Here is a 12,226-nt window from a genome sequence, read left to right as displayed (position 1 = left end):
ACTCGTACCTATACAAGAATATGAACACCATTTGTGTATCCAAATGAACGAGAACAGATCAGCGTTAATTAAAACCAAGAAGGCTTAGAGCAATTTGTTGTTTCTACTCCTACTTTTGTGTCCTTCCTTCGATGCTGTTTCGTGAAAAGCATCAAACATCTAGAAAAAATGTAGTCACAGAACTGGTGATCAGGAACATCTCACAAGTGACCAAAAGCATCTGATCTCCATTTTGGAAGAAATGCTTGAACCCTTACCGATGACGTATATGAACGTCGTCCAAATTTAAGTCCTTCGCTTACTGATGACGTATCCAAACGTCAAAAAAAAAGATTACTTACAGAATATGTAATCAGCTGCAAAAGGAAACAAAACTGAGCGGTCTACCTTGAAACCTGCCGGAGATACAGTATATATGCGTCTTGGAACAAACAGAGGCATAACCATTTTTGCGCTTCCCGCTCGAGTCATTACCACCGCCCAAAGGCGTCATTGTCATAAGTCATAAGCGAAAGGGTTAATAAAACATCATCAATACAAACTGTGAGTTATGCAGTTATATAAACATGACTTGTGTATCTGAATGCACATGAAAAGTGAGATGAGACAGAGAGCGTACAGTGTCATTTTCTGAGAAGAACTGGAATCAGAACAGCGAGAGAGAAAATTTGACATATGTTGACCTGACAATAAGCAGTAGATAGAACACGAATAACAATTTGATAACCTGATATAATTACATAAACAACCACTCCCGCCTGTAACTGTTTTGTGTATACTCTTCTTTGAGAGTTAACTTCAAATTACACATACTTTATTATCATGCCTTTCGCTATTACTGCACGATGCTAGTATTAAAACAATTCTCATTACTGCTTATCTACTGCTGTAGTCGATGTTAAAATGATATGAACTGAACTGAATACGAGATTTAGGCCAAAGACCAAGCTCTGGAACCTACGAGGTCATTCAGCGCTGATTGAGAGTAATGAAGGTTTGAAAGATATGACAGGAGGGAAACCTCAAGTAATGGGAGAAAGACAATATAAACGGAGGTACAGTAAATGGAATGAAAGGGGTTGCAGCTAGGGGCCGAAGGCACGCTGCAAAGAACCTTAAGTAATGCCTACAGTGCACCACGTGAGGTGCATTGACAGCACTATCCCGCTAGGGGCTTAAAATGATATGGTCACTTACGCAGGTATAACTAGGACTGATCCAGTACTTCCATGAAGAAAGTTTTAAACAACTTTTTTTTTTTTTAGTTTTCTAAACCAGATTTTTTTTAACTTCCCTAAGATATTTTCTCCTATACTCCAGCTCTTCAAAAATAAAGCGATCGTTTGAGAGCAAGGATACGTGAATCTTGCAAGTTGCAAAGGCTTGTGCTAGCATAATCACACCTGAATCTGTCACGAGGAAGCCAAGTGATTTCAAGTCGAATGTTCCGCACACGATACTGAATATTCTGGAAAGCATTCTTGATAAAACGTATTCCTCTGAAATCCAAAATCAATTCTAGAGAAGCAACAGTACAATCATAAACCATCGAACAACAGACGAAAAAATTAGCGTAGAATGAAAGTTATTCAAGAAGTCATAAAATGAAAACTCAGCGTACTAAAAGTAACTCTTACCTCTCCTCGTCATTAAATGTCAAAATTCATAAGGGCACATTTGTGAAAGAAATTACCAACCTCCTCAGTAAACTGGCCACCCGTCATTTTGGCGTATATCACTCTGAAGTTGGTCCCTCCCAAATCTAGCGCCAAGTACTCGCCGTTTTCTGAAAAAGACGAAACGTTTAGGATTCACGAGACCTCGTCCACGGCTGCATAAAATGTGTCGCATTGGTCACAGCCAGGTTGCCAGATTGGTCATTTCAGGACGAATTTTTTTAAATTTGGCCATTTTTGAACCCTGTGGCCATGAAAAATCAGTTCGGCCATTTATGCAAATGCTACAAATGCACAACAGCAAAAAACCCTTTACGACTCGACTGCAGAAAAAGAAGAACAAGATATTCAATATCTTGAGGAAGTGCTGTCAGTTTAACAGCTGTGTTTCCCTGTAAGTATTTCATGTTTAATTGAAAGTGATTTTGATGACAAGTAATTGAATATTTAGGCAAATTTACGCACAGTTAATTGTTGGTATGTTAATTCACACAATTCAATCATTTTATATCTTTGGCCATATTTTTGGCCAAACACTTTTCCAAAGTGGCCATTTTTTCTTCAGATTTTGGCCATAAGGTGTTACGTTCATCTGGCAACCCTGCAACTAATTTGGGAGACCAACACCCTATAATATTTGTAACCTCTGTAGCAAAACGTATTTCTGCTGCTCTCTTCAACCTCCCGTTACATTCCTTTGCGAGGAACTGATGAAGTAATCAGATCACTTCATAAGCCAACAGACCAGTTTCGAATCGAACACAGAAATCGTATAAGGGACGTTTAGCTCTTTCTATTTTCAATAAACTTGAACTACCACTCGTTTTGTTCGTGAAAGTAAAAATAAGGAAAACTGCCGTCAAGCCACTGATTTTTTTCAGGAAAAAATAAAGAAATATCAGCATGTTTCATATAAACAAGGCCTGATCGAAATACACATTCAATAAGCTGCTTATTCGAAGACGATTGTAGATCATCTCCCCAATAATTTTATAAACTTTAAACTTGAATAAATAAATAAAAGAGTAGGCAGCATTTCAGACTACCAAAAGAGAGAAGAGCAAATACTATCTAATTTCACACTATTACAGGGAAGAACTACGTACTATGTATCATTTAATCATTTGAATTCACAATTTTTCCCTGTCGCATAAGCCATTTCTTTTAAAACTAAAACGGTTCTCTTACAATTGTAATATTCTTTATATGCTATTTTAATAATCATGCTGATATGAATGACTTTTCCTCGAAATTAAAAACAGTCATTTCATTAGAAAACCGTAAGAAAAACAGTTTGGCTTGATGCCACCAAGACCCACCCATTGTGCTGGTCTGCTGTAAAGAAATCACAGAAATCTGAATGCCATCTGAAGAGAGCTAAGCTGCTGTGTAAAGTCACTTTATCAGTAAAACAATATGAACACTGCACTTCCGGAGAATTACGGGTCACACTGCAATGTCATTTTAATGGAGGAAACTACCAAGGGATCTAAACGCCCTGTCAAGTTCTCGTGCAGAAACCTCCCTGAGGCTCTTATATAACTATTATTACTCTTCGATGTTTTCGTACGCAAAAACTCCCAGAGAGTCTTATTTCTAGTTTTCTGTAAAAGAAAACTATTGTGCCGGCTTTGTCTGTCCGTCCGCACTTTATTCTGTCCGCACTTTTTCTGTCCGCCCTCAGATCTTAGAAACTACCGAGGTTAGAGGGCTGCAAATTGGTATGTTGATCATCCACCCTCCAATCATCAAACATACCAAATTGCAGCCCTCTAGCCTCCTCAGGGGTTTTTATTTTATTTAAGGTAAAGTTAGCCATAATCCTGCGTCTGGCACCGATATAGGGCAGGCCAACACCGGGCCATGGTTAAAGTTTCGTGGGCCTCGGATCGTGCAGCATTATACCGAGACCACCGAAAGATATACCCATTTTCGGTGGCCTTGATTATACGCTATATAGAAAAATCGATTGCGCCGAAGAAACTTCGGCCCATTTTTTACTTGTTATTACTCTTTGATGGTTTCGTGCAGAGATTCGTCTCTTGTGAACAGATCATGCAAGAGCCCACCTCGTATTCCTTTGATATTTACGTCCTTATCAGCAACAATGGATATGTACCCGAGCCTATCAAGTCTACTTAAGCTTTCCAGATGAAAGAATAACGAACCATTAAGAAACAAAGAGAGAGACAAAGCAGAGATATTTTCTGAGTTCGATGATAAAAGTTTAATACAATATATATATATATATATATATATATATATATATATATATATATATATATATATATATATATATATATATATATATATATATATATATATATATATATATATTACATACATACATTCATATATAGTTTTATATATATATTTATATACACATGTATATATAAGTATATATAGCTTACCATAGCCCTCACAACATATCAAAACTGCTTCATGATTTGCACCGGTCTTATCCTATTTCAGTGAATAATTTCCGACTATTTCCTGGCATTATTATTATTATTATTATTATTATTATTATTATTATTATTATTATTATTGCGGAATCAGCCAAGAGTCCACACAGGACAATTTGACGACAATTTCTGGCTAACTTCTCTGTCCACTTCTGTCGCTCCTACAAAGACTGCTACACAGACCAATAAAACACTTTCCCAGACAAAAAAAAAGCTTCTATGTCGAGAGCCCTTCACCAGAAGTATCCTTCACCACCACCAGCATGACCTTCAGCCCTCACAATGCAGTGCAATTCTTACGAGGTGAAAGGAGCCTATTTAAGCGTTGTTAACGTCGCCCACACCGAAACTGACCAGCCAGAAGGTTCAAATTCTCCAGTGGATCACATGATGTTCTCATTGTCAAATTGTACATCCTGTATCACCCCGTTAGTGGGGTAGTGCCGTCAGTGTACCTCACGCGGTGCACTGTAGGCATAACTTAAATTCCTTTGCAGCGTACCTTCGGCCCCTAGCTGCAGCCAATTTCATTCCTTTTACTGTACCTCTGTTCATATTCTCTTTCTTCCGTCTCCCTTTCCACCCTTTCCTAACAATTGTTTCATAATGCAACTGCTTTTAAGGTTTTCCTCCTGTTACACCTTTCAGACCTTTTCACTCTCAATTTCCCTTATATCGCCGAATGACCTCATAAGTCCCAGCGCTTGGCCTTTGGCCTAAATTTTATGTTCCAGTTCCGTTATCCTGTAACAATCACATATAACAGGTATACTTTTTGGGATAAATTTGATGTGCTTCTGAGAGTAACTTAGCATTCTCTCTCTCTCTCTCTCTCTCTCTCTCTCTCTCTCTCTCTCTCTCTCTCTCTCTCTCTCTCTAAATCTAAAGCATACCAGAATAAATGCTCACTCTGGTCGAGGTGGGCAATAACATGCAACTACTGTATTTACAGACTTGAAGTCTTCATGCTTGACAGGTGCTACATTTTTTTCGTGTCATGCGCCCGTGCACGAGTTGCTAGTGTTGTTAGTGTGTTTATATATCTATGCCTTTATTTATTCATCTCTAATGTCATTCATTAAATTTATACGAATCTCTCTACTTATTCTTTATTGACGTATGGCCATCCTGTTCTCCAGAAGCAGGCTTTTTCCCTCATTTTAGTTTTCTGTAAAAGAAAATGTTGTGTCGACTTTGTCTGTCCGTCCGCAGTTTTTCTGTCTGCCCTCAGATCTTAAAAACTACCGAGTCTAGAGGACTGCAAACTGGTATGTTGATCATCCGCCCTCCAATCATCACACACCTCACACTGGTGGACTGTGGAACAGCCTCCCTACTGAGGATGTCGTGCAGTTGAAACTTCAGAAGTTCAAGCGAAAATTCAATGCATTACTACCCTAATACTATTCTTCGTGCATTTTAATTCATTTTTATTTATTTATCTGTTTATTGATTTTTTTTTTCTTTTTTAATAAGTGGGATCTCTTCTTTCTGTACTTCACTTTACTGCCTCTTACTCCTTCCTAGCGACACCACAATATTCTTTGAAGCTTGAATTTCCAGTCAGTGGCCCCTTTGGTGGGCTTGTTCCATATCAATATGTTTCATCTTCTGAATAATAATAATAATAATAATAATAATAATAATAATAATAATAATAATAATAATAATAATAATAATAATAATAATAATAATTACAGCATAGTGCTATATCTTTTTATACGTACGATAATCAGAGATAAGTTTCTCAGTTAGATAACCGATTGCTTCGAGTAGTCTGGGAATAATCAAAAGCAATCTGAGTCTGACGCAACACAACGGAGGTTTTCTTAGATGCATTTCGTATAATCAGAGGGCGAGGCTGAAAGTCTCTCTCTCTCTCTCTCTCTCTCTCTCTCTCTCTCTCTCTCTCTCTCTCTCTCTCTCATGCGCTGCAATTCACGTAAGACTATTTGAACGAATTTATTGCATGCCTGTGTTTGTATACGCATTCGTAAAGACACAGTGCAAAGAGAAGAAAGCGTATAAGCGAGGAGAGAGAGAGAGAGAGAGAGAGAGAGAGAGAGAGAGAGAGGAGACGGCTAACCACAACTGAAAATTATTTCTATCAAAACTAGACGAATTCATGGGCAGTGAGCGATGCCCTCACGAGGAATGATTCTCTAGACAGTTTGCCTACCACATCACGGCATTTTGACAGTTGCTCTCATTCATTTGATGCCTGGGCTCTGTTTACATGTAGGCTGTAGCCTATAGTTTGCGTGCAATACCGTCTTTAAGCCATTGCTGTTTAATAGTTATGCGTTCAGTTTCATAGGTGCCTATAACCTTTGCTGTTGTAACGCTAGGTAGATAAACTAACCAATTAATCAACCTCCATTTTCGTATTGCATACCTCCGAGATTTAGCTCCTGGATTTTGGAAAGACATCTGATCACATTATAGAATATAAGCTACTCCAGTTTCTGGAGTACCTGATAAAATATATGCTACTACAGGGAGGAATTGGACTAGTTTATATTCTGTAATGTGAAACAGTAGAGAATACAAGCGACTCCAGCTTCCGGAGTACCTGATAAAATATAAGCTTCTCCAGGAATTGGAGAAGCTTATATTCTGCAATGTTTCACATTACAGAATATAAGCTACTGGAATATCTGCTGTAGCTTATGTTTTATTATGTACTCCAGAAATTGGAGTAGCCTATATTCTGTAATGTGAAAGACATATGATCACATTACAGAATATAAGCCACTCCAGGGACTGGAGTAATCAATATTCTAAAATGTGATCAGAAGCCTTTCCAAAACCTCTGCATTGTGAAGTTCTTAGATAACGAAGAATATCAGTGTAAAGGTCACACGTGTAACTGGAACGCCAATAATTACAGCCTAATCTGCAGGTTCTGATCCTAATTAAGTAAAGTTTGCTGAACGTTTCATACTGAAGTGTCAAATACCAATTTGCCACTTCATTATAATAGCTTTAGTGTAGAGAACCGATAATAACAGCAATAATGATAAATGGCTTTAGTGCTTTATAAAGTGCAACCCCCAGCTACTCACCTGTGCCGTCTGGGAGTTCAGGAATGAAGGTGTTTTCCATCAGAAGAGAAGACTCTCTCTCGGGATTCAGGGCCAGGCCTAATCTCATTTCATCCAGGAACACCTCTCCGATTTTCTGACGCTGTTCATTGGTGAGAATTAGGGGCCTCACGTGTTCCAGGATCTGGAATATGTTTTCGATTTTCTGGTTTATATAAAGGACACCTTAATTTATTAATTTATTTTTCCTTTCTTTGGAAGTGATCTTTTCTTTCTGTATTTTCCATTAATATCTGTCACGTCTTTCTAATGAACATCATATTCTTTGGAAGCTTGAATTTCTAGTCAGTGACCCCTGTGGGCTTGTTTCATATGGGTAGGGTGCATCTTCCGAATAATAATAATAATAATAATAATAATAATAATAATAATAATAATAATAATAATAATAATAATAATAATAATAGTTAATTAAACGCTAATCATTAAAAACATCTTCCGACTTATACTAAGTAATCGATGGTAAACATTAAAGGCTCAATATATTGTCTAAGAGGCTTATTTAACAGTAATATTCCAGAAAGGCAATCGTAAAACAAGGTATGAATATTAATCCTTATACTTAACTAAGGATATAAATCACCTTTGCTTGCTTTTCGGCGTTGGAGAGATGAAGGCTTGGAAATTCTGTTGGGGAAGGCATCTTTGTGTATTGACAACGAACGGCGTCTTGGTCACTGTAACAAAAAAAAAAAAAAAAAAGTCGTTAAGAGAAAATTTTCAGTAATTCATAAAAAAAAAATCCATAGCACAGCAGTTTACATAAATTCATTAGTAAATGTCTGACATTACCTGACACCTCCCTAATGAGTGATGGATGATTAGTTTCCATGAGTTCTCTCTCTCTCTCTCTCTCTCTCTCTCTCTCTCTCTCTCTCTCTCTCTCTCTCTCTCTCTCTATATATATATATATATATATATATATATATATATATATATATATATATATACATACATATTTATATATATATATATATATTTATTATATATATATATATATGTATTATATATTTTATATATATATATATATACATATATATATATATATATATATATATATATATATATATATATATATATATATATATATATGTATATAATTTGTGTGTGTGTGTATGTATGTGTGTGTATATGTATTACTAAAGATTTACCATTCTATATGACTTCTGAAATTGGGACCTCTCGACATTAGTATTATTATTATCATTATTACTACATGCATCATTACTGGTAGCATTACTGAGTTGTATGTTATGCATGCAGTATAGCAGACTGGAGTCACTCACAGTACCATCTCAGTTCAAGTGGTTTGATTTGGTTAGAGATGGTCAGAGGAGGTGAGGCGCAAGAATCCTAGTTCACTTGCATATTTTTCTGTCTGTTTATTAATTTGTTAATTTGCTTTTCCTTTTTTAATAAGTGATCTCTTCCTTCTGTGTTTCCCATTACCTTCTGTTACTTCTTTCTAATGAACACCTTAACATTCTTTGGAAGCTTGAATTTCAAGTCAGTGACCCCTTTTGTGGGCTTGTTCCATATAAATTGTTCCATTATAAATAATAATAATAATATTAATAATAATAATAATAATAATAATAATAATAATAATAATAATAATAATAATAATAATAATAGTCCCAATCACCTATTGTAAAAGTTGTAAAGCGCTTGTAAATATTTGTAAAAACGGCACTTTCGAATCCGATGAGGACCCCAGGATCAAGTAACAGGACCTGGAATATAAAATTCAGGCCAAAGGCCAAGCGCTGAAAACTATGAGGTCATTCCGCTCTGGAAATAATGTTTAGAAAATTGTTAGGAGAATGCGGAGAGTAAGATGGAAGACAAAGAATAAGAATGAAGGTACAGTAAAAGAAATGAAAGGGGTTCCAGATAGGTGCCGAAGTTACACTGTAGAGAACCTTCAAAAAAGGCCTACAGTGCACCGCGTGAGGTACACTGGCGGCATTACCCGCCTACGGAGATGAATGGAATGGAATATGGAATTTAGGCCAAAGGCCAAGCGCTATGACCTATGAGGTCATTCGGCACTGAACCAGAAATTGGGAGTAGAAAGGTTTGAAAGGTGTAACAGGAGGAAAACCTCGCAGTTGCACTATGAAACAAATGTTAAGAGAGGTTGGATAGCAAGATGGAAGAAAGAGAATATGAATGGAGGTACAGCAAAAGGAATGAAAGGGGTTGCAATTATTGTCCGAAGGAACTCTGCGATGAACCTTAAGTAATACCTATGGCGCACCTCCCTACGGAGAGGGATCGCGTCATATTCATCACATACGTAAAGCAGCATCACTCACTAGTGGGCATACGCCCCCAAAAGTCGTTCAACAGCGAATAAGCTGCACGATTATCGTCTTGATCCAAATAATCGGCATGAATCGGATTATCTTTGACGGATACTTGAATCTGATTAGTAAGTTACCCAATAGGCCTCCTCTGTGAAATTTATGCCTCATTTTGCCGGTTAAAGGAAACTAACCTTTTTCTGTAAATGATATTTGTACATTATTTCTCAATGGAGTGTTAGAAAATCTTATAACTGAGGTTTGTAGATGCCATCTTAATTCCCCAAGCCAAGATATGAAAGGTTTGAGTCAGAGAGGGCATCCGTCCGTAAAACATCTGCCAAAACAAAACGTGCCGTTCAGTGCAGGCGAGAAACACCTGGAAAATGCTCATCAAAAACAGCGACCCCGACTAAAGAAGAAGAAGAAGGAATCAGAGGAACTATCTACAGATTGTTTAGTGTTTGGTTTCTGTAGCAGGTTTTCTGCAGAATTTCGTTTGGGTTAATCACCTGACATTAATATTTCAGTGAGGGTTAGACACCTGGAAAAGGCTCATCAAAATCAGCCACCCTGACCGTGGATTCTGCCATCGCAACAGGGTCTGGGCAAGAGGAATCACAGGAACTCTCTGCAGAAAGATCTCTGAACAAGAATCACAAGACACGTGATCGCGATACCTGACTTTCCATCCAAGTCAAAGGTGCAAATGCCCGACTTCACTCACGAGGCTCTTTCACACGAGTCTTTCTGGAGAGATAAGAATGTCGTTGAGTCCAACCAGATACACAGACTGCTCTAGTCTAGAATTCAAAGGAGCTTTATGATGCAAGCTCGAGGTGAACATAAGTCAGATTGTCAGTGATATCATGATATCTTCTAGGTACCACAGAAGTGACGTGAATAGCTATTAATTATAAAATTGTTGAGAACTTTAGCCTCTTTCAGAACTAAAGATGATTAATCCAGATAATTCCAACAGGTGGTAAGCACCCATTTGAAGTTTTTATAAGGATTAAGTGACCATTTTTAATCAGTGTTTATCACCTGTTTAAATTCTCTGGATTAATCATCTTTAGTTCTGGACAAGGGTAAAGGACTCAACATTTTTATAATTAATAGCTTTTCACGTCACTTCTGGGGTACCCAGAAGATATCATGATTTCACTGACATCTGACTTCTAGATTGCATCATAAAGCTCCTTTGAATTCTAGACGAGAGAAGTCTGTTTATCTGGTTGGACTCAACAACATTCTTGTCTCTCCAGGAAGGCTCGTGTGAAAGAGCCTTGTGAGACTTGGATGGAAAGTCAGGTATCGTGATCACGTGTCTTGTGATTCTTGTTCAGAGATATTGACAAACACTGCAGATGGTGCCTGTGATTCCTCTTGTCCACCGTTCCTTGTTGCGATGGCAGCTTCTTCTTCTTCTTCTTCTTCTTAATCCACGGTCAGAGTGGCTGATTTTGATGAGCCTTTTCCAGTTGTTTCTTACCCTCACTGAAATAATAATGTCAGGTGATTAACCCAAATGAAATTCTGCAGGAAACCTGCTACAGAAACCAAACACTAAACAATCTGATGATTATAAATGGTCTTCCTAAAGTAAGGATCACCTTCGAGGCTTTCATGTGGTTTAAAAGCACACACATAAAACAGATGATAGTAGATGACACTTCCCATAGCCAAATGGAGCCTCGCTAAAGATTGAAAAGTTAAAAGCAAAGAAATCTTGAGGAATATTAATTTATACCTGTATGTTATTCTCTGATGTCCCCAAGCTAAAGTGCGCAATGGAGGAAGACAGGACACCTGTCTTAGAGAATGTTTAATGTATACGCTTTAGAAAACAAACTACACAAGAGAGAGTCTTGAAGGGAAATGACACACAACTTGAAAGATGGGAAACTGCGACGGGCGCAGCCTTTCAGGAAATAACTGGGAAAGTGGAGTCACGCCACACAGATAAGCTAACGTGGTGTACTCAGCAAAGTTTATCTCATTCAAACGAATTCATTATCAGCTTTATCAAGGTCGACCTTATATCAGGTATTTCTAGACATCGTAAGACTGGTTTGCTATTTATATACTCAAGATATTCTGTCATAGATTGAATCAGTCTTCTACTCAATCTACGTACATTGCATTTCTCAATGAGTAATGACAGTAAGATAGTTAGAATTTGACGTGCATGTGGTGTAATGATTTTCTAAACCAAATTCATCTTCTTTGAGATGGAAAACAAAAACAATAAAAATAATACTAAAAAGCATCCTCGCGTAGAGAATAATTTACACGCCAGTTTTGAAGCTTATCAGTGTGGCATTTTAACAAGTCATAGTTCTGAAGGAGACATGACTAATCAGTCAAGCTTTTACATCGAAATTTCTACATCAATCTAAAGGAGAGGCAAGGCAAGCGAAGCAAGATAATATCAAGGTCATACGCACTAGCGGATCCAGAAAAATTTCATGTGGGGGGGGGCACCAATTTTCACCAAGCAAGAGACGGCCCTTAGTTGCAATGAAGGTTCATTACAGCCTCATTTCACTTACAAAAATCTTGCAGATAACTAACGACAGAAGACCTGAACAGTCATCATTGTTATCACCATCATCAATATCATTATTACTGTAGTTTTTTCAGTTATTTGTTACGAATCATATTAAAATCTA

The 12,226-nt window shown here is 37.3% G+C and overlaps 1 protein-coding gene across 1 annotated transcript in view; it reads right to left on the bottom strand.

The window, feature by feature from the left end:
• LOC136832033 (hexokinase-2-like) overlaps positions 1 to 12,226 on the bottom strand; it is a 37,439-nt gene that overhangs the window by 14,761 nt on the left and 10,452 nt on the right. The window contains exons 2-4 of the mRNA XM_067092528.1: positions 7,829 to 7,922; positions 7,207 to 7,369; positions 1,698 to 1,786 (exon numbers count right to left, since the gene is read on the bottom strand). Coding sequence (XP_066948629.1) covers positions 1,698 to 1,786; positions 7,207 to 7,369; positions 7,829 to 7,888 — 312 coding nt within the window. The 5' untranslated portion in view covers positions 7,889 to 7,922. The remainder of the gene's footprint in view (positions 1 to 1,697; positions 1,787 to 7,206; positions 7,370 to 7,828; positions 7,923 to 12,226) is intronic.

Source organism: Macrobrachium rosenbergii, chromosome 49, assembly GCF_040412425.1.
Source record: "Macrobrachium rosenbergii isolate ZJJX-2024 chromosome 49, ASM4041242v1, whole genome shotgun sequence".
Classification (NCBI taxonomy): domain Eukaryota; kingdom Metazoa; phylum Arthropoda; class Malacostraca; order Decapoda; family Palaemonidae; genus Macrobrachium; species Macrobrachium rosenbergii.
Note: the sequence above shows the minus strand (reverse complement) of the source record. Positions and strands in the feature narration are given on the sequence as shown.